We start from the raw sequence: 26,292 nt of genomic DNA on the forward strand, positions 1-26,292 counted from the left end.
TGCGGCTGTCCGGAGATTTCTTTGTGAGCCCTGGAAGTGCCGCAGGTGCAAGCGCCCCGAGACGACACAAGTCTCTGCTGTGTTTTGCTGCAGGGCCGATGCAGGAGACGATCTCTGACTTCTGGAGGATGGTGTGGCACGAGAACACAGCGAGCATCGTCATGGTGACCAACCTGGTGGAAGTGGGGCGGGTAAGTGGCCTCTCCGCCTCCCAGTCGTCTGTTCCTTCCTTAGACACCTGTGTGAAGGAGGGCAGGAGCCAGCCCTGGATGCAGTGTTGTGTCCTTCCAAAAATGCTAACCACTAGGCTCCTCCTCTGGCTTGCTGTCCTTGCTTATAAATTATCAGTAAACATAGCCTGAATTGCTTTCATTTGTTGCGATAGCAACAGACAGCAAAGGCACTCAAGATTTAAAAGCAGTTGTTGCCCGGATATATGGAGCACACAACACCACAAATACATAGTGAAGCACGCGTGCTGGTGCTTGGGTGTCAGAGCACAAGGGGAGCCCCCAGGAGGCAGGCCTGCATTCCCCACCTGGGGGACAATCCTCCCTGAGAACAGCCCGCAGCCCTGGAGTCAATCCCAGGCTTAGAATTCCAGCATCTCCTCTCGCTTAGATCGTCCCTTTCCTCCCTCTCCTGACCTGTGAAGTGGGGACCACACACCGCCCCCGAGGTCTTGGGTTACTTCCTCTGTAGTAACTGCAGATGAGCTATTTTTATTTAACCAGGAAATTCTTCAGTAGTTAAGATCTCGGTCATAGGATGCAACAGGATTACTCCCAAAGGGGAATCTGAAAGCGAGAAGACATATAGAATGCAGCTGCTCTGTTGAAGAGTGAGGCCATTTCCATGGTTCTGCTGGAGGAATGTTGACATTGTGAGATTACTCTGCGCCTAGAGATTAGCCTCCAACTGAAATATTAGAGGCAGAAGTGATAGAGGGGTTGTTTCTTAAGATTCTATGTCAGCCTTAAAAAAGAAATCCCTGCCATTGACAACTCGGTTGCATCTGAAGGATGTCAGGTCAGGTGAAGTAAGCCACTTAAACAGGGCAGGCACTGGACTATTCCACCCATAGGAGTGAGTGATGGAGAAGAGTCAAGTCACAGAAGCAGAAAGTACAGGAGTGAGCACCAGGAATCGGGGGAGGAGAAGCTGGGGTTGATGTTCAGTGCGTGTAAGGTCTCAGTGACACCAGAGGCAAAAGTTCTAGAGATCTGCGTACAAAGCTTGCTTGTAGTCAGCAATACAGCGTCACCCACTAATTTGTTAGGAGGGTAGACCTCATGTCAAATGCTCTTAGTACACACACACACACATGCACAAAGCCCAAAGGCATGTAAGAAACCACGGGAGGTAATGGATATTGCCCCTGACCTTGGTTGTAGTGATTGTACCAAGGGCATTCACTATGTCAGAAGCTATCCAGTTGTGCACCTGAAGTTCTCTGTATTGGGTTGGCCCAAAAGTTCATTCGAGCTTTTCCGTAACACCCTACGGAAACCCGAACGAACTTTTGGGCTAACTCAGTATATCGGTTACACTTCTTCAATAAAGCTGTTCTTACAAATGGACTTTCAGAAGGTCTCAGGAAGCACAAACCAGGAAGAAGAGAGACTTAAAAAGTGGGAGGTAGTTAAAATTCTAGCAAAGATGACAAGCCAAAGAAAATCCTCTTAACAAACATCCTGAAATTGTAGATAAAATGTAAATGAGTTTCAATGTATTTAATATAAAATATAAATGTATATGTAAACATAAATGTTAAAAATGTTTAACTTAGCTCTTAAAAAAGTAAACTACTAGAGAACAGTGAAGAAGCAAGGACTAGAGAGAGGGGGGAGGAGGCAACAGGCTCCCACTAGAGGCTGACGTGATGGTGCCCGTGGGTCCTGACACGTGGAGTAGGGCTTTAGTCTCATGAGCTTGGATCTTGAATTCTAAAGCCCACCAAGAACAGGAGGTAACGCCTTGGACATGTACAGTGCTAAGAATTTGAATTGAGACGGCCACATGAAACCTAAACTCACAAAGGGTGGATGCTCAGATAAAGGGCCAAGGGGGAAATGGGGGAGGGGCAAAGGAGAGGGAAGCCAGCCGGGCATCAGAACAGGGAAATGACAGGGGCAAATGGGTCCTCACTTAGGCTCTGGTGAGAAAACGCTTCCACTAATTCATGGGTCAAAGCACAACACCCTCACATCACTCAGAAAATACTTAGAACTGTGAATCATGAAGCATCATGTAGTAAGCGTGTAGGATGCCAAGCAAATGGTACCCAAAGTATATATATGTTCTTCAGGGTTGTTACTAGAAGACTAATTAAGCATCTAATTCAAGAAGCTAAATGAGGAACAGAGTAAACTAAAAAAAGAAAACAGTAATGCCAGAGCAGAAAGTTATTAAATAAAAATCAAAGAAACAATAATAGAGATCACTGTGATCAAAAAGGTTTTGTGGAAGGACTAATGAAATTGACAACCATCTGGAGATCAGAAGAAAAGAAATCAGAAATAACAAGTAGTGGGAATATGATACATTTTTAACATAACAGATAATATGAATAACAATCAATTTGAAAATTTAGATAAAATCAACAATTTTCTTAACAAATTTGATTTTCCAAAACTGACTCAAAAAGAAACAGAAATTCTGAAGAGACAAAAATTATTTAAAAAGTGAATTATAGTTTAAAAGTGACCCATGGAAAGTATTACTCCCAATTGTATTATAGATATATTCTGCTAAATATTCAAGGAATGGGTAACTCAAATCTTATAAAAATTATTCTGAGAAGAGAAAAAGAGAGTCTATTTCCCCATTTTGTTTTAAGAGGCTAGTATAACCTTGATATCAAAACCAGACAAGAACATAGGAAAAGGGAAAATGATAGACACCGCAAATCAGGAAGAAATAAACACATCAACAGATCAAAAAATGAGAGCCCAGATGTTGATGTAGGCGTTTGTAGGAAAATGTGTAATTAGTGGGAAAAACATGAGCTTTTCCATCAATTGAACTGGCACGTTTGGTTATTCATGTGGACTAAAAGAAAAGCCCCAAATTGAATACCGAATAAAACCAAAAGTTTTAAATGCTTTAAAACTTAGAAGGAAATATGGAGGGCACATTTATGCCCTTTGTTTTAGGAGTGTTTCAAAGAGACCAAAAGCTCATCACATTAAGAAAAGGACAGGGAAAATTGACCATTAAAACGTGTAAGTTTCTGTAAAGGATATTAGTAAAGTGATGAGACAAGAGGGGAGACGCTACAGGACTATTAGATAAAGTATAAAAACTGAAAAAGCACAGGTTTAATGCCAACAGTGTAAAAGCCATTTACGCCTTTGGATTCCCGGGAGATGCTGAGAGCAGGGAAGCTGGCCTGGGGGGTGGGGGGAGCTCCTTGTGTGACCAGCCTAGAAGAGGTCGCTGAGCTCCCCACCACCGGCCCCTCACCTGGGCAGTGTAGATATCATGCCACCTGCTTTATAGGGATCTGGTAAAGATTAAATGAGTCTCTACATGGCAGGTGGTTAGAGAAGTACCCACCCCATTCTGAGGACTTCCTAAACATAAGTATTAAGATAACCCTTACCTTTTCTCCAGCACAACTGAGACCTATAATGGCATTTATGAATTACCTTCCTTGGGACTTCCCAGGTGGTCCAGTGGCTAAGACCATACTCCCAATGTAGGGCCCCAAGTTCCATCCCCAGTCAGGAAACTAGATCCCATGTGCCACAACTAAAGATCCTACATGCTGAAACTAAGACTGGGCACAACCAAATAAACAAACAAGTAAATATATACTTAAAAAAAAAATAAATTACCTTTTCACCCCCAAATCAGTAGGTTGCTATAAAAGCAGTAATGGCTACTGAAAAAAACAAATTTTCAACTCTGCCATAAAAGCAAACTCCTTTCAGGGAGGAGACAGCATTATAAATTTGTGGTCTGTCCCTCCTGGAGCTGAGGAAATGCCCAACAAAGCTAACGAAGGAGAATTTGCCCCACCTAGAGCAATTGGTATCCACTAGGTTCACTGTGAAACAGCCAAGCTCAACGTTTTACCTGTTTCTTCCCCTGAAATGTATGATTGATTCTGAGTCCTCACTCGTCTCACATACACGTGTTGACTGCCTCATGTGTTGAGGAGGAAGAGATATGGAGACTGCTTCACTCTGCTTTGCTTTCCCGATAGCAATATTCATTGAGTTATTTACCAGATTTTACGTATACTCAAAGCTATGGTTTTTCCAGTAGTCATGTGTAGATGTGAGAGTTGGACCATAAAGAAGGCTGCGTGCTGAACAATTGATGCTTTTGTACTGTGGTGTTGAAGAAGACTCTTGAGAGTCCCTTGGATAGCAAGGAGATCAAACCAATCAATCCTAAAGGAAATCAACCCTGAATATTCAATATCCCTGGAAGGACTGATGGTGAAACTGAAGCTCCAATACTTTGGCCACCTGATGTGAAGAGCCAACTCATTGGCAGAGTCCCTGATGCTGGGAAAGACTGAAGGCAGGAAGAGAAGAGGGCGACAGAGGATGAGATGGTTGGATAGCATCACTGACTCAATGGACATGAGTTTGAGCAAACTCCAGGAGCTAGTGAAGGGCAGGGAAGCCAGGTGTGCTGCAGTCCCTGGGGTGACAAAGAGTCAGACACGACTTAGAGACTGAACAACAACATATTTGCTCACTTAGAATCCTCTGGAGAAGGAAATGGCAACACACTCCAGTACTCTTGCCTGGAAAATCCCTTGGACAGAGGAGTATAGTAGGCTACAGTCCATGGGGTCGCAAAGAGTTGAACACGACTGAGCAACTTCACTTGACTTCACTTAAAATAATCCCAACATAAATTATTTTGAAAAGTAAGTAATTATTAAAAATAACAACTACTACTGGATTTTTTAAAAATAAAGGCATGCACATATTTTTTGCTTAATTGAAATTTCATGCTGTCTCAGGACCCAGTGACTAGACATGAGCTGTTCTTATATGATAAACCCTCTTTCTTTAAGGAAAAATCGGGACAGCATTGGCTGTCAAAGGAAGACTGTGCTATGAAATGATTCCAGTGAAAAAGCCTCAGACATTAGAGCCCACTGTCTATTGGATGTGGCACCTTTTAGTGGGATGCAGGCTTCACTCTTGAGTTGCCTGCCTTGGAATAAATAGGTGGCCTCTGTTCCTTCTATCAGGACTTGTCCCATACAAGGTGGCCCCTGTTGATATTTTTGATGGAAACAATTCCTTCTGACAAATAGCCGTGGACACTTCAGCTAATAGTGTGCAGCTGAAGGGGAGATCAGGGGCCAGGGTTCAAGTTCAGCCTTAAATGGAAGCCCACAGCCTCATAGAAACTCAGGAATTTTAGGTCTGGTAAGCTTATTTTTAAAAAAAAATCCTTCCAGATCCTCACCCAGTTTGCAGGGACGTGGTAAGCTCTAAGAGTCTTCCCCTGCCACCATCAGCCCCGTGGACTGGCCTGAATTCAATTAGTGATGTGCTTCATGGCGTCTGTCCTTGAAATGTCTGGTGTGATCTGGGGGTGTTGACAAGAGGTCACATGCCCTCCGGGAAAAGGTCAGACCTCATTCCAGGCCATTTCCCATTGTTCATCCTGCACATTTGTCAAGAGACGACATGTCCACGTTCCACGCTTGGAAACAGCGATGACAAACCACTGAATAAATGAAAATGACATGGTTTTTAAGGGCAGCAACTAGCTGCTTACCATGTTGACTGCACACAGCGGGTGCTTCATGAATCAGGCATGAGCCAGGCCAACGCTGTTTGTTTACACAGGCTTGATTCATTAAGTCAGAGCCCGGCAGCTTTCCCCGGATCTCTGCCCCGAAGCGCCCTGCATTAGGCTGCTGTAATTGCCCCTGTTGGAGCCTCTGGGAGGCCTCCAGTCCCAGCACCTGTGTAGAGGACTCAGAAACCACACTTCCCTCCTGCAGGGCTCCCCCCATACACCTGCCAGGACCCGTCATTATCTAAGGCTTCCTGGTCGCCCCAGCGCATCCCCCGCAGCCCATGTGTTGTGGGAAGGGACCCTTGTCAGTTTCCTTGGCACCTGCCGACAGCCGCACACCTGGCATGTAAATTGCGTCGGGTGTGTTGTGGTTGTTTTCCCTCTTTAATGAACCCACCGGAGGGACCCTGAGCTCTTTATCCAACGTCTGGTTCCCAGGAACTCCCACCGACTCCGCTGTGTTGTTGTACTAATTCATCTGCCAAAAGTCTGGGAACCCAGTCTGGGGCTCTCCCAAAGGAGGTTCTTTTTTGCACTGGTAATTTAAGCTAATGATTTCTAAACATATTTAGTCAGTTTGATGAAGACTTCATTAGGATGTAACTGTTTATTAAAAATCCAAATGAGGTCTTGGAGTCATGTAGGAAGATGATTGTTGAGCTGCCCTGAATAGTTCTTATAACAGGTGGTAAAGGGTCTTGGAGCCAAGAGAAGCAGGAACCAGAGATGCTCACCCTCATCAATATATAAGGGATGCAAGGGAACTGATGGATGCTGTAAAGATTATCATCTTCCCAAAGAGATTGTCTTGTAATTCCTTTCACGTTTGTCACTAAAAGAGTAACAAAAGAAAAAAGTTAAAGATGAACACTGGATGTCAGAATGAGCTCTAATTCACATACAAGATGGGCGTCCCTGGTGGCTCAGATGGTAAAGAATCCACCTGCCAATGCAGGAGAGCCAGGGTTGATCCCTGGGTTGGGAAGATCCCCTGGAGAAGGGAATGGCTACCCATCCCAGTATTCTTGCCTGGAGAATCCCATAGACAGAGGAGCCTGTCGGGCTATAGTCCATGGAGTCACAAAGAGTCGGACATGACTGAGCGACTAACACTTTCCCTTCTTCACCTACAAGGAAGATGTATTAAGGTTCCAAATGCACCTGGAGCCTTAATACAAAGAACACTTGCTTTTCTACAAAACCCCCCCAGATCCAAGACCAATGGAAGAAGTAAGAGAGAGGAAAGATTTTCCCCTTAATAACATGTGGAAATAGTTTAATAGTTAAAAAAATAATAATAACATAGGTAATATGTAGCAGTACAAAATAATAATTTTTTTACAGAATCTCTTAAGTTGTTCCAAGACATCCAGTTCGTACGTGAAAGGGAAGAGAAATTATTTTTGTAGGCATTACTGAAATTTTTCTGTCTTGAACTCTCATGATTGCCTTTCATCAATCTTTTTTTTTTTTAATGAATTGGGTATTTAAGATTGACATTTTGTGACCTGAGTAAAGATAACCTTAACCTTGGATGAGCTTATACTCATTCAGTAAGTATTCCTCTGCATTTTGATCCACCATCAACCATCATATCAATGTAGCTGATTCAAGCCTTGCCTTCCTCTGTAACTTTAACATAAAACTAGGAAAACAGGAAAGGTCTGCACTATCCCATTTTACAACTGAAGAATGGAGGCCCCAAGAGAGGGACACATGCTAATCATTGTCCTTGGTGGCAGCAAGTCTCCATCCTTCTGCAGAATGATTTAAATTTCAAGAATGGCTAAAAGTCAAGTACAATCTGTTGAACAAGGTGAGGAACAAGCAGCCTGGGTATATGTGTTTCTTCAAAGTGCTGATGGTTTGTCATCTAGTTAGGTAGGAGAGAAAAGAAACAGGACATTTACTAGGGAGGTCTGCAAGATGACACTTGGCATTCCACAGGAGGCATCGGGCCACAAGTTTCTTTACAGCAGATGAAAAGAAATGTTACGGATAGAGATGTGACGTTGTGTGTATTCTAAGTATTGTATATCCATTCATTGAGAGATGCTAATGGAAGACCAGAGAGAAAACCAGAAGCCCTGCAGGAGGAGGTTGAGGCAGGAGCCTGAAGAGGGACTTGCTGGTGCCATGAAGTGATTCCCCCAGATTCACACCATCCAGACCTCCAGCCGTTAGAGCAGGCTTCAGACGTGCTGCCCAAAGGAGAGGGCAGGGCCGAATGTGGCAGGTGTCGGAGGGAGGAGCTGGGAACCTGGGACAGGCCAGGTACTGTTTTATACAGACTGTCTCCCTTACTCTCCACAGTCTCCCTGAAAACAATGCCATAGTCCCATTTTGTGCATGAGAAACCCAAGGCTCAGGGGTACACATCATCGGCTGCAACACCACAAGTCAGCAAGAAAAATGCCAGTGCACCTCCATCTGACTTCATCACACAAGGGCCAGAGAAATCTGGATATTTAACTGAGTGAATATTCTCACTGCTGCGAGATCTCTGTGGAAGACAAAAAATCCTGCACACCATAGACCTGTTGTCTTGGAAGCTTCACTGGCAGGCGGCTCTTAAGCAGGGCTCTTCACTCACTGTGCTTCCCTGCAACGTCTCCACTCTTGCCAACAGCGTCCCCAGCAAAGCCACGCCCTGCCGACCCCTGACACAGCTGTGCATAGAACTGTGGTCACTCTCTCTGGATATCTTTTTAGAAAGAGTCTGCCGAAAACCCCTTAATGGATCAAAACTTGTACCAGCACCTTTGTGTTTTTTCCTGCCTGCCGCCTCCTCGATGGTTGTATCTGTTCGATGGGGCAGTGGTGGCCATAGTGAAGGGCTGACTTCATCCTCCATGATCACAGGCTTTTTAGCAAAATGAGTCCTTGGCCCAGCACAGAGCACAGAAACAGACCTTCACAGTCTGCCCCAGCCTCCGTCCTGCTGCCCGAAGAGCTGGTGATACAGGAGCATCCACGAAACGGAGCCACTTGTGATCAGGGATACGGATGGAGGATGCTGCCATCGGAAGTGTCTTTTCTTCCTGCCTCTTCCTCTCCTACCCCCTCCCACCCCCTCCCTCCCCAAGAGACAAGGCAGCTAAAGTCATTTCAGGGCTGTCTGTTCGGTATCTGTCCCTGAAGCCGGGCCTGGAGAGACTGAAGACAGGATAATTGACCGTGAGCTTCTCTTCCAAAGAGCTCTGCTCTTGGGACCTGTCCGCAGCCTCTTCGAGCCACCATCCACTCATCTCTGGAGTGAGTCCCTCTCAGTTCCTGGGCCGGCCTCTCGTTCCCTCCTTTCAGGACACAAGCCAGGGCGAGAAGGAAGTGGGGGGTGGGTAGGCCAGCCCTGGCCCCTGCTGGCTCTCCCCTCGAGCTGGCCACTGATGAGGTCACGGTCATGAGAACCCAGGGTCTCAAAGCAGAGTCCAGGCAGGAAGAGCTGGGTCTGACAGTCGTGATACTCTGGAAGAGGAGTGTTTGGAAACTGTCTCTGTGGTTCCTCTCAGCTCTACTGGGTGTGAAGCTCTCCCCACCCCCACCTCACAGGACCCTTTCCTAATTCCTGCATGTATGCAAGCGTGCTCAGTCATGCCCAACTCTTTGCAACCCCGCCAGTCTCCTCTGTCCTTGGGATTCCCCAAGCAAGAATACTGGACTGGGTTGCCATGCCCTCTTCCAAAGACGCCGTGAAGGTCACAGTAATGTGTGGCCAACCTGGAGCAGCCCGAGTGTCCGGGGGTCTGACTTTATTGTACATGGGATCATTTGGGCTGCTGGCTAAAAATGACCCTTTGTGAAGGCAGTTAGAAATCCAAGAGTTATTCTGCTTCCTGTACTGTTTCACATTTGTGAATTTTAAAGCCAGCAACCATGCCCCGTTGGAGAGAGGAGCCCATCATGCACCCCCGCCACCCTCCACAATGACAGGCAGGCAGCAACCTCTGCCATGGGGTGCCCAAGTGATGGCTGGATGGAAGCGGCACTGAGACGCCGGGTAACTGCCATTCTGGGCTGAAGGTCTGGTGCCTTAGGTGGTGAGGCCGTGCGGGGAGCACTGGGCTGCAGCGGGGCAGCATGGTCAGAGGAGAGGAGCGTCTGGTTCTGCCATGCCTGGGCTCCAACAGACACCCGGTAACCACTGGTCTAAACATCCATGTCTGCAGAACATAGAGGCCAGGAGGCAACTCAAGCCCGGACTCCTCTGACTGGAGAGCCTGCATCCAGAAGAAAACATACTTTCCTCTTGACACAAGTCCAAGCAGTTAAAAAGATACTAAAGTGAACCCAATTTAGAAAGCTTTTGAGTAGGCTGGAAACAGATGTGACAAGCCATTTCAGGATATTTGGGGAGATGAGATGGGAGGGCGGGATGCAGAATGGCTCGGCCGCTGCTTCTGGGCCCGCCCAGCCAGGTGCCTCTGCTCAAAGAAGGCTGCCCACAAGCATCTCTTTGGAAGGAGGCTTCCTTTCTCCTAATGACCACTCTTCTGGACCCCAGGGGCAGAAATAAGCAATAGAAAGCCCTCTGCTTGCCTGCAGGTAATAAGCAGGCCATCACCTGGTGTCATCGCAAAAGAACTGGCACATCCTATCAGACCATCAACAGAGAGCTCACATCCATGGAGGAAAGACTTTGGGGGTGTGGCACTTGAAATGCTCTGCAAAGAACAGATGAAATGTTCAGCTGGACAAATTGTGTGACTGGGAGGGGCCTGAGTAGGAGTCTGAACCGTGAAGTCTGCTGGGGAATCAGGCAGACCACTTGTCTCTGAACATAAAATACATGTGGTCGAAAGAAGGGTAATAAAAATATAAGGATGAAGATGCTAGTCTAGTTGCAGCCAAGTACAAAAAAGACCTCTACGTGCCAGGCCAAAGTTAATTTCCCTTTAATTTCATGGGCAGTCATTGGAAATAGAAGTTTACTGAGCAGAGCAAGTCAGTGCCAGGGGGACCACACTTGGAAGGGTTTTTGCAGCTTCTTAAGAAGGGATGTCCACATAGGAAGTTAGCAGAGCCTTAAGGAAGATGGTGGCAGAGGGAATAAAAAGCTGGAAAACATATTTGAAAGCTGTTTCAACTGCTTGCTCGACTTGGCACTTGGTTGGGTTTTGGAGAAGGATCTCCAGGTTTTGTGCTAGGGTGACTGAAGAAATCATTAACACGGAGAGTTCACCAGGTTTTGTACACTGAATTTACTTAGACAAAAAAATGAATCTGTAATTGTAACTTGAGAAAAACACATAGCTATTGCCTTCTTCAGAAAAAAAAAAAAATCTCTAATCTTGACTTTTGGCTCCAATTTCCTGCTCGGTCCTCCTCCAAAATGTTCCATCAATTTCTGAAACTAGAAGAAATTTAAAGTTCAGAGGAGCTAAAATATTGCAAGCCACCTTTTGTAGTTTATTTTTCCAGGCCACTCCTGAGTAGAAATAGACAAGAAATGAATGGTTACTGTAACTGGGATATTTGTAGTATAAATACAATCTGTTAACTTTAGACCATTTTCCTAGGTTTTATTCCTCCCATGACTCAAACTGTGTTTTATTCTGGGGAGAGAAAAAAATATACAGGTGACCTAAAAAGAAAAAAGTTAAGCTATATTTCTGATTTTGTGCACAAATTGTATCCTATAAATTATACTGTGACCCATCATTTAGAGAACTCCAAAAAAAAAAAAAAAAAAACCCCACTTTAGCCTCATTTCCTTTGTGTTTTCTAAAGGTCAAATGCTGCAAATACTGGCCAGATGACACGGAGATCTATAAAGACATTAAAGTTACCCTAATAGAAACAGAGCTACTGGCAGAATACGTGATAAGAACATTTGCTGTTGAAAAGGTAAGCTTTCACACTATTTTTGAAAAGCTACAGTCAGACATTAGTGATACCAGCCTCATTAACTTATCCGGGATAATTCATCCGTGGTCTCACCTGAACGCAGGTAGTCTGTAGCCAGTGATGACTCAGGACTGCACCCTACCCTCTGGTCCTGCAGCACCTCACTGCCATCTTTGAAGCAAATCATTCCCATTTCATAGGAATATGTATTTTGCTGCTAATCCAAAAGATACACCTAGCTGTCCACTTCCTTTTTCTTTTCAACCTGGTTAGTATTGTTCAGCCCGTCTCTCTGTCCTTGTTCAGAGGCAGTTGATAAATGTCCTTCATGCTGTATGTCCATGTGGGTTCCCCGGTACTGAGTTAGCATCAGTGTGGAGACACGGGTTCTAACTCCTCCTGGATGCCCTTCACGTCCTCAAGCCTTTCTCAGCCTGTGGTTTCATGCAGATGATGGACTTTCCAGGTGGAAGCGTCTACCTGGAAACATACATAAGTAGACGCAGGACGCTTCTGCATGAACCAGCTTCTCCATTCACTCACTCCCATGCTGGTTTCAGCCCTCGGTCCCTGCGGGCGCGGCGTCCCAAATGCTCATCCCATGCGCATGGATGGGGCTGCTGCTCTGAGCATAACAGGGAATCTCCTTACCCCCCTCTTTCTGCCGACATAGGGAGGGCCCGGAGGAGAAGCACACTGCAGTCCGTCCCGAGAAGTGTCACAGGTAGGCTGCGGGGGGCGGGGAGTGGAGATGATGTGTCCGGCGAGTTCTCTGCCTTGCTGTCCTCCAAGAAGGGGACCCCTGGCGTTGTCTCTGGAGTCCCCAGACTTCTGTCCAGAGCTGATTCTCTGCAGCTGAGCCCTACACTGCGCTTAGCGATGCTGGCACAAGTTTCCCAGTGGTGGGTTCCCTTAGAGACCCCAGGGTTGTAAGTGAACCTCTGGGCAGTTGGTTCCAGCCCTTATTCCCCCTGCATCTCAATGCAGTCTCCAGACTAACAAGACCAGTTGTGGGAAATGAAGAAATGGCAGCGTTTGCTTCCTGGCTCATTTACCCCGATGTTTTGAACACCTCTCCTGACTTTCAAAACCCTATTTGTCATAGAATCACAAGGCTGAAGAGACTTTCGTTTATTTTAATCTGTTTCTCATACTATTTAACATTTTTTTCCCTTAGCCTGTCTTTTTTAATAAGCAGACAGGAGGCTTGAAGACTTCAAAGAATGTGGAGTTCTGGTTGACTCAATTCTTTAAGTTCTGAACCTCACACTTTGATGTCAGTTTTTTTTTTTTTTCCTTTTTAGGCAGAATCAGGAAGGAAAAAAAGAAAAGCATATGGAGGATTTTTGTATGGCTCTTGGCAAGAGCACTCATGAATAATTGTATTAAAACAGATAGTGATAAAAGACCCCGAATATTTTTTTCTTAAAAAAAAAAATCATCCGAAAGCCATCACTTAAACATGGATTTCTTTGAACAATAGTCAGCTCTCTAATAAGCTGAAAATGCATCTCAGTGGCTAAAGGAAGGATTTGTTTGTTTCTTTGCTCTTTTTTTAACCTCTTAGTGTTCTCTATCCCCAGCTGCCCAAAAATGTTTCTGAAACACCCAGGTATTTTAGTCCTAAGACAGCCAGCAAAGAGCTGGTGGAAGGAAAGGAAGGATGAGGAGCTTGTTAAGGCATTTGGGGAAATCAGAATGACATGTTAGTGATTTTCTAACCAGGCAATTGGAATCTTTAAGGAAAACAAATCGTTAGTACTTCTGCGGAGCACTTCTTGTAGGTTTTAAACTTCCTCATTAGAAAGGAAACTTAAAAAAAAAAAAAAAAAAAAAAAACAGAGAGAGAAACAGCCAAGTGAAGTGTGTGCTTTGAGAGTCCTGCAGTTCTGATTCTGTTTTGAGAGGATTTACATCAAGGGACCTAAAGGTGAAAAATAGGTTTGGGCTTCATTCTGCAAACAAGCAGGAAGGTTTGCAATTTGAAACTGATCAATGCCTGTTTTACATGGGGCGGTCCTCTCTCCTTTCCCATGAGGCTGATGACCCGGAGCTGAACAGATGTTAAATGACAAAGTGCCCATCCTGGCTGGAGGAAGACAGCTGAAAAGCTTCTGTGGATCTAAGTTGTCGGGGGAATGTATCCTCGCTGATGCTGGCAGCAAGGAAGCTGGCTACAGACACCAAATTCCCTCTGCAAGGAGGTGCCTAGGGCTCAGAAAAGCAGGAATATGGCCTGAAACCTGTCAGAAAGAACATGCACCTAGGGATTCATCATCCCACACTTAATTATCAAGCACCCTCTCTGCGTTAGGCTCTACTAGGCATCTTTCTTCCCATTATAGTATAAGGAGAATGAAGTAAATATCACACCTTTTGTTGTTGTTGTTCAGTGACTAAGTCGTGTCCAATTCTTTGTGACCCCACGGACTGCAGCAGACTTTCCTATCCCTCACTATCTTCTGGAGCTTGCTCAAACTCATGTCCATTGAGTCAGTGATGCCATCCTACCATCTCATCCTCTGTTGCCCCCTTCTCCTCTTGCCCTCAATCTTTCCCAGCATCAGGGTCTTTTCCCATGAGTTGGCTCTTCACCTAAGGTGGCCAAAGTATCGGAGCTTCAGCTTCAGTATCAGTCCTTCCAATGAATATTCAGGGTTGATTTCCTTTAGGATTGACTGGTTTGATCTCCTTGTTTCCCAAGGGACTTTCAAGAGTCTTCTCCAGCACCATAGTTCGAAAGCATCAACTCTTTGGCACTCAGCCTTCTTTGTGGTCCAGTTCTCACATCCATACATGACTACTGGAAAGACCATAGCTTTGGCTATACAGACACCTTTATATAGCATTAATATTTATTACAATTTATATATATAATGATGATACTGATTTATATCACATAAAGTCTTATTGAGCAAACTCCGGGAGACAGTAGAGGACAGTGGAGCCTGACATGCTACAGTTCATGGGGTCGCAGAGTCAGACACGACTTAGTAACTGAACAACAACAACAAAATCTTGTTAATGAAAAACAAAAATATACTTGATATCAACTTGCAACGTGTTGGGGCTGTGATCACCAATCACATCTATGATCTATCCCCCCAAATATACTACAAAACAGCAAAAGAGGGAACTGCTGTGTCCGTGAACAAGAGTGAGAAGTAACTCAGAAGCCACTCCATTGCTCGTCTCATAAGTAGTGAGCACGTTAGAGAGCAAGGTTTATTTTGGAAAGAGGTTTGCTGCATCCCAGATGCTGACATTTACCCTGCTGAGAGAATGAGCCTTACATCAGTTGGATGGCCCTTCCCCACCCCATGATAGATGGAGTTCAGAATTTGGGGATGCTAGATCTGAAACATAGAAAAAGAAGTGCTCAAAAAAAATTAAAATTAACAGTGTATTGAAGACATAAGTGCTCGCTTGTCCTCTTTGGAATGAAGAAATATTTATTATAGGCTTTTCCCTTTCCTGGGACTACCCCTGCCCTGCCGTCCTAGGTAAATCCAGGGGAGCACTCAGGGATGACACAGCCTCACCATTTGTCTTCTGATGGAGGCTTTGGCCAACTGTTATCATGGTTTCAGCAAGAGGAAATGTGGGCTCCTAACCACCTAGGAATCTTGCTCTGGGGTCACAGAGCGTATTTAGCAGATGACAGTGTTGATTTTCCTTTGTGAATCCCTGACGGCATAATTCCTTAATGCTTAAACCTACTAAAGAACAGCATGAGTTTCTAAGAGAAATGAAGCTTCCACACTTTTGTGTTATTAAACCAAGACAAATGAACACCCTGATAGCAAACAACTCTTATCTTTAGAACCTATAGTTGTTTGCCTCTTCTGGTCTTTCAAAGCACATAAATTTCTTCCTGGCTAAGTTTCCACAAACAGTGACTGATGGTGAACATAGGGTTCCTGAACAGTTTGTTGAGATAGTAAGACCACACCCAGGGCCTAACACAGAGATGGTGTCCAGGAAACAGTGTTGGAAAGAGAGAAGGGGGAAAGTCAAGTTTTATCTCAGGTTACCTCCAGCCTTTATTCTGGAAGTAATTGTTTTCAAAACAGGCTCTTGTTTTAAAACACAGTCTTCCTGCATAGATTCATAGGAAGAAAAAAATGGATAAAAATCAATTTAACGTACTTAGTTGCTCAGTCATATCCAACTCTTTGCAACCCCATGCTTTCTGTCCATGGTAGTCTCTAGGCAAGAATACTGGAGTGGGTTACCATTTCCTTCTCCAGGAGATCTTCCTGAATCCAGAGATGGAACCCATGTCTCCTTCTTTGGCAGCTCAGATTCCCTGAGCCATCAGGGAAGCCCATAAATCAACTTAGTTATTCTCAAAACAAAAGTAAATTTAAAAAAAAAAATTGGTTAAAGTCTGTTTCCTTCTGCCTCCCCTTCAGTTGTATGGTGGACCACCCTCCTTCTTCAGTTTACTGATCTAACATAGAATTCCAGCAAAAATACCTCTTGCTTTCCATGGTTCGTATTTGCTGACATGCCTTACCTCCTGAAAGCCAACCACTGAAGACACCTCTGCCACTCTAGGCCCTGGAGTCAGACCTGAAGAGCCGTGTTTGCATATGATTGTTGGTGACCAGATGCATGGGTTCAGTGTTTACCCCAGTTAGAAAGAGAAGCTTAACAAACTTAATTCCAATAAAAAGTGGTCCTCTGGCCTGTCTGGATGGAAGCAGTCCTTCTTCCAGGAGGCTTCCTGTACACATAGGCATGTGCACAGCCCAAGTGCCCGGCACAGATGGCACCAGGACACGGAAGAGCTGAGCAGGGGTCTGCATCTTGGCTGCTTGTCTTGAGACATAAACACCCCTTAGACCCCTCCCGCCCCCAATCTGTGTCTCGGGGCCCGCTCCTCACACCATAGGATATGAGTGACACACAGACTGTTAACAGAGCCTACAGCTTAGAAAGGAGGCTCGAGGAGGCTCAGCACCCACCACTATCCACTCACTACTGTTGCACCTGTAAACTCACATGTTCCCAATCACCTCCCCTTCCACCCCTACAAACATCTTCCTCCCTGTGATGAGCTCTCAGAGTCTGTGTTACCTTGGAGAATGACTTTCTTCCCAGCAGTCAGTTACCCAGCCCCAGGTTCCCTGACGCTGAGGGTCCTCGGCGCCCTCCTGGCACCTCATTGTCTATTTCCCTGTGTTTTCTCCCGTGCTGACCGGCCCCTGGCAGCGAGGCGTCCACGAAATCCGAGAGATCAGACAGTTCCACTTCACGGGCTGGCCAGACCATGGGGTCCCCTACCACGCCACTGGGCTGCTGGGCTTTGTCCGGCAGGTGAAATCCAAGAGCCCGCCCAACGCAGGCCCGTTGGTGGTGCACTGCAGGTGAGTGGGGACCAAGCGAGGGCAGCGGGTGCGAGTCCCCTTGGGGTGATGGAAATGTTTGGGAACTCGACAGAGGCGTTGATCGCGTTGCGAGGGTGCCAGGCGCCGCTGAGTTGTACACCTTCTGGTGGTCATTCCACGTTCTGTGAATTTCACCCCAGCGAGGATCTAAGAGGAAGCAGCAGCGGGGGTCCCTTCTGCCCCCGCTGACTGAGCCCCCTTCTCCATGCAGTGCTGGTGCGGGCAGGACCGGCTGTTTCATCGTCATTGACATCATGCTGGACATGGCCGAGCGGGAAGGGGTGGTGGACATCTACAACTGCGTGCGCGAGCTGCGGTCTCGGAGGGTGAACATGGTGCAGACCGAGGTACTGAACCCCAGTCCCGCCCAGTCTGCCCCCACCCCCATCCCCCCTTCTGCCCCCACCCCCACCCTCACCCCCCCACCCCCACCCTCACCCCCCCACCCTCACCCCCCCACCCCCACCCTCACCCCCACCCCCACCCCCACCCCCACCCCGGTCCACGCCCCCCCCACCCCGGTCCACGCCCCCCCCACCCCGGTCCACGCCCCCCCCGGTCCACGCCCCCCCCCCCCGGTCCACGGCCCCCCCCCCCCGGTCCACGCCCCCCCCACCCCGGTCCACGCCCCCCCACCCCGGTCCACGCCCCGCCGCTGGCCCCGCCCCGCCGCTGGCCCCGCCCCGCCGCTGGCCCCGCCCCGCCGCTGGCCCCGCCCCGCCGCTGGCCCCGCCCCAGGGCCAAGAGGTGGGGGGAGAGAAGCTGCTGTTCTGTTTTCAGAAACCCCCGGCAGAAAAGGCGAGGCACGTGGCCATCCTTTCTTCCCACCCTCCTCCTTCCTTCCTTTTCTTTCTTCTCTCATAAACACATGAAAAAGGTCAGGAGTCTGCCAAGTAATAGAATCTGCTCCCCAAGCCCAGCTTTCCCCTTGCTTCTGCGTCCAGGGTCCCGGTCGAGGCTCCACTTTGAAGCCTTCAGGATTTCAATACTGTTTCTTTTTATTGTGTCTTTTAAACTAGCTGGTAACCAGAGCGAGACCACCGCTGAGAATAGGCAGGCATTTGCAGAGTGATTTTTAAGGGTAATCTCTGTGCATTTCCTTCTCTTCTGACTGTCCTTAAAAATTCTGTCCAGTGAGTGGCCTGGCATCATGGGAATTTGCCCACTTTATGGAAGCACTCTGGAACTTCTCTAAGTTAGAATTCAAGGTGTTTCCGGAACTTAAGTGTTTGAGAAAAAGTATTCCACACTGCTCCTAGGAAATTAATGTTTTTACTAATGTGCGTGCATGTTAAGTCGCTTTAGTTGTGTCCAACCCCATGAACTGTAGCCCAACAAGCTCCTCTGTCCATGGGATTCTCCAGGCAAGAATACTGAAGTCAGTGGCCTTCCCTTCTCCAGGGGACCTTCCTGACCCAAAGATCGAACCCACATCTCTTACGTCTCCTGCACTGACAGACAGTTTCTCTACCACTAGCTCCACCTGGGAAGCCCCAGCGTCTGAGTGGTTTCCATCAGTGTGTTGAAGCCTTCTGCACTGAGCCCCTGCTTACCTCTTCTCCCGCTGTCCTCCACATGTGGCTAATCACTAATGCCCTGCCCTTCCATTGGAGGGGGACAGGATTACTGGCCCTGGGACAGCCCCCTCCGAGCGGCCAGGTCCCCTCCCCGGCCTTCTCTCTGGAAGGAAGGTGCACTCTGTGACGGGTGAACCACTGTTCTCTGGTCTTCGAGGGGCTACCTCCCGTCCTCCTCTGGTTCCTGGGAGTTACCTTGGTTTCTCTGCTTCCCCAGGAGCAGTACGTGTTCATCCATGATGCCATTCTGGAAGCCTGTCTCTGCGGGGACACCTCAGTGCCCGCTTCCCAGGTCAGGTCTCTCTACTATGACATGAACAAGCTGGACCCACAGACCAATTCGAGCCAGATCAAGGAGGAATTCCGGGTAGGTCGTGCTAAAGGGACAAGGCTATGACCTTGCTCCTAAGAAGAACCTCAGAGTCAGCTCCAGAACCCTTAAGCCCTCTCAGCCTCAGCACTGTTGGCGCTGGGGGCTCAGTTGTCTGTGGCCGAGGGGCTGTCCTGTCAGGTGTTTAGTGGCATCCCTGGCCACTGCCCACTGAATGCCTGAGCCCTGCCCCCCTACACACCATCCTGACAGCCAGACCACGTGCTGATGTAGCTAGTATCCCCACATCGGGACCCACTGGTCTGGCAGAGCCAGGCCCTTCCCGCCCCTACCCCTGCCCAGAGAGCAGATGTCAGACCAACCCACAGTGTAACCCCGAAGGCTAGACCAAGCCTGGCACATTCAGGGTGCTTGCTGGCAAGAGTGCATGCGTTCTAAGTCGTTCAGTCGTGTCCGACTCTTTGTGACCCCGTGGACTGTAGCCCACCAGGCTCCTCTGTCCATAGGATTCTCCAGGCAAGGATATTGGAGTGGGTTGCCCTGCCTTCCTCCAGGGGATCTTCCCAGCCCAGGATCAAGCTCCCATCTGTTAGGTCTCACGCATTCGCAGGCAGGTTCTTTACCACTAGTGCCCCCCAAGTACTCTGTGCCATTTCTCATGCTCACCTGGGATCTGAATGCACCTGACTCCACATCTAACTCCAGCCTGACCCCTGCCAACCTCTTCCTCCAAACCCCAGTGTCCAGTCCTAGCTGGACTCATTGGCACCTGATCTGGCATACACACAGCAGTCCTTGTGTCTGATGGGCTCTGCCTGTGCACAGAGTCCTGAAGACTAAAGAGAAATAAAAATCTCATTGTGTAAGTGGAGTCCAGGGAGTGGGGAGTGGGGCCTCAGCCACAGGACACAGGGGGTCCCTTGAGGTCTGCACACAAAACGGGGTTCTCCTCCCAAGCGTGCCTGCTCTGTCCCCCAGACCCTGAACATGGTGACGCCGACCCTGCGTGTGGAAGACTGCAGCATCGCACTCCTGCCCCGTAACCATGAGAAGAACCGCTGCATGGACATCCTGCCGCCGGACCGCTGCCTGCCCTTTCTCATCACCATCGATGGCGAGAGCAGCAACTACATCAACGCGGCCCTCATGGACGTGAGCCCCCACCACCCCCGCACCCCCTCCCTGGGCAGGACACGGGGGGATATTCCTCTAGGGGCAGCACCTGGGTCCTCTCCCTGGTTCCCTTAAAGCCGTGAACTGTGCTTTCAACGAAGTGCACTTCTGCCTCCATATCTGTTTCTGTGTCAGGACCAACATTCTTGGTCTCTGGGAGACCCTGGTCCAGGAGGGCTGATAAATGAGGGGTGTGTTGGCAGTGCTCTGAGCACTTCAGTCTTTTAACCTGCTGCCCAGAGAGCAAGAGACAGCTATGAAGTCAGGAAGGCAGTGAAGTGGGATAATATGGTTTGCAGCATTATTTTAGTTTCCATTCCTCCTGATTTAGGCAGTAATTAACATGGGGGAGAAATTGCCTGTCAGCACAGATAGTACACAACCCATTACCTCCTGTCAGTCTATTTACTTCTAACTGAATGAGCATTTGCTATTCAATTGATGGGAAAAGTGAATGGGGATTTTCGGTGCTAATGCAGAAATTTTAATTCTATTGGTGGGATATCGGTAAAAAGGTATTTAAGCTTGTCTGATGCTCTGCAGAGCTGTCAAAAGCGTGTGTGTCCTTGGATGGCAGGAATAAGTAACACCATCTCACACATTTAAACAATAAGCACACAGATTTTAGGAGAAACGGAACTATGTTAATCATGCATATTTTAAAGTAAAGTTAAATTTTCTCCATTAAATTAGTTGTATGTAGAGTCGACGTTGCCTTTCTACCAGAAATACCAAACAAATTGTAGGAGATACTTATTAAGTTTTCTAAGTATCAAAGTGAGGTGACTTTGTAGCATTATTTTTCTGCAGATGAGTCTATTTTTGGCCTGTTTTGGCATGGACCATGGTGATAGAATTCAACAGTTGTTAAATATGTTCAGTGTTTTGTGTCACGAGCTCCCATGTGTACAAAATAACTTAGCTCCCTCCTGTCACGTTCTCCCGGGTCCATTTGGATCTCTCTTGTTTGCGTCTGCAGAGCTATAAACAGCCCTCGGCTTTCATAGTCACCCAGCATCCTCTGCCAAACACGGTGAAAGACTTCTGGAGGCTGGTCCTGGATTATCACTGCACGTCTGTGGTGATGCTAAACGACGTGGACCCTGCCCAGGTGAGATGCATGGACTACGGCTGCCAGGGCCCTGCCCAGGGTCTGGTCTGTGTTTTCTGTGTTTGGACATCGAGAATGCAGTCCCCTGGCAGCAGGTTACAAACCCCAGGTGAGGACAGGGAGCCAAAGATGCCTGTGTTACAAACCAGACAAGGGACTTCCCTGGCAGTCCAGTGGTTAAGACTGCACCTTCCAATGCAGGGGCTGTGGGTTCGATCCCTGGTCGAGGAGCTCAGATCCTGCATGACTCATGGTGAAAAAAAACAAAATATAAAACAGAAGCAATATTGTAAAAAAAAAAAAAAAAACACCTCAGTGAAGAATTTAAAAATAGTCTACACACACACACACACACACACATACACAAAAACTTCACAAAAAATTAATAAAAACCAGGTGTAATTAGGGATGGCAACAGAAAATAGTCTGAGACAAAAGATGGGCTGAACTCAGAGACAGTGTGAGTGACGAGGAAACAGAGGGTCATCATCTGGGCTGTTCTCGATGGAAATGCTGACTGGAGAGAGATGCAGGGTAACAGGCAGTCAGGACTGACCAGGGGCTGAAGGACATAGAGCAAGCCAACCAGAGATGATGAGAAAGGCCGTCAGCCCCTGACACAGCCCCGGATCCGGGCTGGGAGTGTCTCCGAGCCTCCTGGCATGGCCCACCTGGAGGCAGTTGGCCTAGCACGGTGAAAAGAGTGGAGGCTTTTTCATATCTAAGGGATAGCAATTACTTTTGTCAACTCTTTGGTAAAGATATATTAAAGAGAAATGAAACCGAGACTGGAAGATAAGGAAAACTCAGAATGATGAATGTGATTTGCTCGTAGCTCCTCTTCTTACACATAGAGAGATAGAACTGGGCGGCGGTGACTCCGTATTAGTAATGGGGTTAGAAGGATTTTCCTAAAGGGAATTGTCAGGCCAGACAGAGTGAGCCCGGGGTCCCTGGGAGCTGGATTTATCACTTTAGGGCCCAGCTATTCTATTCACGGGCTGACCTGCCGTGACAGAGGCACTTGTGGGAAGTTTGAACTTGGTGTGTTGTAAGAATAAACTTGTTCTGGAACGGAATTAATTTTCTGTCTCATAGAGACAAATTTTTTTAAAAAAATGAAAGTCTGACATACTGCAGCAGCCAACGTGGACAAAAATTTTCCTTCCTAAAATCCGCTTTATTGTCATCAATCTGCCAAAAATCCCGGGGACCTTCACTTCAGTCCTGTAATGTTTTTCATTACATTTGAAGCAATGCATTGTCTTGTTAAGGCTGCAGCCCAAGAGCTAGTTAATGAAATAATAATGATCATGCTTGTCCTCATCTAGTCCTTTTTACTTAAGAAGCTTAAATATTTCAGTAGTCTTCCGTGGTGATCCTCTCCTCTCCGAAGAATGGGTGGCAACCATTTATAAAAACAAGCCGACGCCACAGCTGGGGAACCTCCATGACACAACCAGAAACACGACCGAGGTTGCTGGTTTTCTAACTCACAATGCCATGCGTTCAGCTCCACTCATTCGAGATTGCTTGGTCACAGACAGAGGATAAGCAAGTGTTCCCTCTTCAGAATCATTGTTTTTCCCCTAATGTGAATACTGAAATGCAGTGACAGACTGTTTTTTTTCCATATGAGTGAACCAGACATCAGTGGCTTACACAAGTTTCTTTGTGCATGACACTGTTGAATTCTAAAGCGTGTTAGTCACTCAGCCGTGAACTCAGACAGTAAAGAATCTGCCTGCAATGCAGGAGACCTGGGTTCGATCCCTGGATTGGGAATATCCCCTGGAGGAGGGACTGGCTACTCATTCCAGTATCCTTGCCTGGAGAATCCCATGGACAGAGGAGCCTAGCAGCTACAGTCCATGGGGTCACAAAATATCGGACATGACTAAGCAACTAACACTTGAATTCTAAAGTCACGTCCTAACCCACAGTTGTCTGGGTTCATACCAAGCCTTGGCCACCCCAGTGGGAGAGACTAAGGTCCCCATCCCGCTCAGCAGATGGAGCCAGTACTGGTTTGGAGAAAGGATGCTCTTGGGATTCGGCCTTTTAGAGAGCACTAAATGGAGCATTTGAACCGAAAGTCTCTGCGATCGTGCAAGAATAGCACTCAGCTGCTTTAAGTATTTATAGGCCTAGTTCATGGATGTGTTATGCACTATTTAAGCCATTTTCCGCACGGTTTCCTTGGGCAGGATGCAGAATGCCATAATCCAGGAGCCCGCGCCAGCCGGGCCGTTCGTGTTTCTCTGGTGAAAGTGACGAGCTTTAGATTGAGGGCTGAATTGGGAGGACGAAGAGAAAGCAAGGCTGGCTCCATCAGGAGAAAATGGGCAGGACAGTTAGATGTGCGTGCTAGGGCTTCTCTTCCCAACTCAGCTTCCCATCATATGCCTGTTAATTTTAACATGGGTATCCTGCGGGGGTCAAAGAGAAAATAAACTTCAGCGAGCTGTCTTTTGACAAGGCAGTTTTATAACTTGTCACCGAGAAGCTCTGGTGAGGAAGGAAAAATTTCGTGGAAGCAATATCTTTTTCTTAAGTTTTTATTTACTATATAGTTGTGTGCTTAGTCGCTCAGTTGTGTCCAACTCTTTGCAACCCCATGGACTGTAGCCCACCAAGCTCCTCTGTCCATAGAGATTATCCAGACAAGAATATTGGAGTGGGTTGCCATGCCCTCCTCCAGGGGATCTTCCCCACCCAGGGATCAAACCCAGGTCTCCCATTCTGCAGGCGGATTCTTTACCAACTGCGCCACCAGGAAAGCCCTTTATATAGTTAGTTATTTTTAACTGTGCTGGGTCTCCTTGCTGCTCGGACTTTCTCTAGTTGCCGTGAGCTGGGGCCAACCTTTAGTCTCAGTGCACGGGCTTCTCACTGTGATGGCTTCTCTAGTTGCTGAGCACAGGCTCTAGGGAGCATGGGCTTTAGTAGCTGCAGCTCCCAGGCTCTGGAGCGCAGGCTCAATAGTTGTGGCATGGGGCCTCAGTTTGCTCCACGATATGTGGCATCTTCCTGACCCAGGGATCGAATCCGTATCTCCCACATTGGCAGGTGGATTCTTTACTGCTGAGCCACCTGGGAAGCCTAGAAGCCTTATTTTCAAATAAATAAATGTAATTTCTAAAATACTATAGACTCAGCTCATGCAAAAAGGACCCTTAGTTATCCTACTTTCCTTGTTGGTCATGAAATTCAAACCTTTAGCTTCTATAGCAGAGGGAGGGAGATGTCTTCATCTGATCCACTGGAAACCATCTTGCAATCTTCGATATAAATCAACCTTTGTAACCTTCCATGATGAGATTTTAGATCCTTTGGAAAAGAAAAGTCATCAGAAAAAGGAATTTCAAGCAGTAGGTTCTCACCTTCATTGTACATCATTCTGCTTAAAAATGAGATGTTTTCATCTGCTCTTGGCTCAGAAGAAATAGCCTGTAAAATAATGAAGTGTTTTCCTCTTGCCCTGCCCCCCAGCCATTTGTCCCTCCAGTAAATTGGAAAAAAAATAGTTAAATGCTGCTTCCAAAACATCATTGCATACCGAGTCCCAGAAGAAGCTTCATTTCAGACTTTAGGGTCTCAGAGCTTTAGAAGGCTTCCCAGGTGACTCAGTGGTAAAGAACCTGCCTGCCAATACAAGAAATGTAAGAGATGCGCATTCTATCCCTGGGTTGGGAAGATTCCCTGGAGGAGGGCAGGGCAACCCACTCAACAGAGCCTGTCAGGCTACATCTATGGGGTTGCAAAGAGTCAGACACAATGGGACAACTGAGCATGCACGCATGCCTGCAGAGCTTTAGAAAAGATTTGTGATAACAGACGGGAGTTTTCTTACCTGTCTCCAAGTTCAATGTTGCTGCAGCGCAGTGGTAAGCAAGATCGCCTCCCTCATCTGCCATCATGCCTGGCACCCTGCCCGCCACACTCATCACCTGCTTCACGTTTCGGCAGAACTCCTGGCTCTCCAGTGTCATCAATACCTGGAGTGTGAGATGCTAGGAAATTGAGTTTTTAATTGAAGCCCAAAGTGGTTACTCTTATTCTGCCGTGTTTCCTAGGTCTGAGCTGGGAGGTTTTGGACCAGAGCGTGAGAAAATGCAACCCAACACTGTTATCAGTATTTTGTCACTAAACAGCCCTGCTCTCAAAGTGATTACATACTCCTAGGCGGGCCCAGGTGGAAGGTTGGAGATTGGGATGTCAAGTGGGTCATCTCAAATGTCTTTGCTCTTATAATGGCAGCTCAGGGCACCTCCCCAGGGCTGGAGAAGAGGGCCTTTCAGTGGCAAAAGAGATCTTACAGCGATGGTATTCAGTAGTGCCCACATGACCTCCTTGGGAGGCAGAATTCCTCGTGGCTTAGTGGTGCTTTCACAGAAAATAGAGAAAAAGTACTAGATGGACAGGGGGTAGTTAAGGGCTCAGCCAACAAGAAAGTCAACAGGTCAACTTGGGGGACGGAAGAGAGAAAGGAGCTGAAGTGAATGAGGGGTGTTGGGGCCTGATGCTGGTAGTGACCTTACCCAGACATGAGCAGTAAATGTACTCTGCTCATTAACCTCACGTTTCTGTGTTTTGAATCCAGTTGTGTCCACAGTACTGGCCAGAGAACGGAGTCCACCGACACGGCCCCATCCAGGTGGAGTTTGTTTCTGCTGACCTGGAAGAAGACATCATCAGTAGGATATTCCGAATCTACAACGCAGCGCGAGTAAGATCCGCAACCTATTTTCTCATCAATTGACTGGGTAGATGGTCTAGGTCAGTCAGTGTTCTGGGAGCCTGAAGGCCCTTCTAGGAGTCTGTGAACAAAACAAAGTTCCCTGATCCTGTGGAGCTTATGTTCTAAAGGGAGGAGACAGACAGGAGAGAATGGACACAAAGATTGCCTGCTAGATTTGCTAGGAGGTACTGTATGCTATAGGAGAAAAATGGGAAGGCAGAAGGTGCCAGGCCTGGACCAGAGTGTGAGCAGAGGGGCTGTATGAATGCAGCCTGGCGGGCATGAGGGGCAGCCACGTGCTCTCGTGCAGTTGGCTTTGGGGGCAGAAATGACAGTCGGTGCAA

The 26,292-nt window shown here is 47.3% G+C and overlaps 1 protein-coding gene across 12 annotated transcripts in view; it reads left to right on the forward strand.

Annotated features, from left to right (window-relative positions):
* PTPRM (protein tyrosine phosphatase receptor type M) overlaps nucleotides 1–26,292 on the forward strand; it is a 656,058-nt gene that overhangs the window by 611,068 nt on the left and 18,698 nt on the right. For 7 of the 12 annotated variants that reach the window (XM_042239325.2, XM_042239326.2, XM_060405465.1 and 4 more), the window contains 9 exons: nucleotides 94–191; nucleotides 11,506–11,622; nucleotides 12,296–12,346; nucleotides 16,840–16,994; nucleotides 17,227–17,362; nucleotides 18,810–18,959; nucleotides 19,902–20,075; nucleotides 21,076–21,207; nucleotides 25,811–25,936. In XM_042239325.2, coding sequence (XP_042095259.1) covers nucleotides 94–191; nucleotides 11,506–11,622; nucleotides 12,296–12,346; nucleotides 16,840–16,994; nucleotides 17,227–17,362; nucleotides 18,810–18,959; nucleotides 19,902–20,075; nucleotides 21,076–21,207; nucleotides 25,811–25,936 — 1,139 coding nt within the window. The remainder of the gene's footprint in view (nucleotides 1–93; nucleotides 192–11,505; nucleotides 11,623–12,295; nucleotides 12,347–16,839; nucleotides 16,995–17,226; nucleotides 17,363–18,809; nucleotides 18,960–19,901; nucleotides 20,076–21,075; nucleotides 21,208–25,810; nucleotides 25,937–26,292) is intronic. The other 5 variants (XM_042239328.2, XM_042239330.2, XM_060405466.1 and 2 more) reach the window with 1 other exon arrangement.

Source organism: Ovis aries, chromosome 23, assembly GCF_016772045.2.
Source record: "Ovis aries strain OAR_USU_Benz2616 breed Rambouillet chromosome 23, ARS-UI_Ramb_v3.0, whole genome shotgun sequence".
NCBI lineage: Eukaryota > Metazoa > Chordata > Mammalia > Artiodactyla > Bovidae > Ovis > Ovis aries.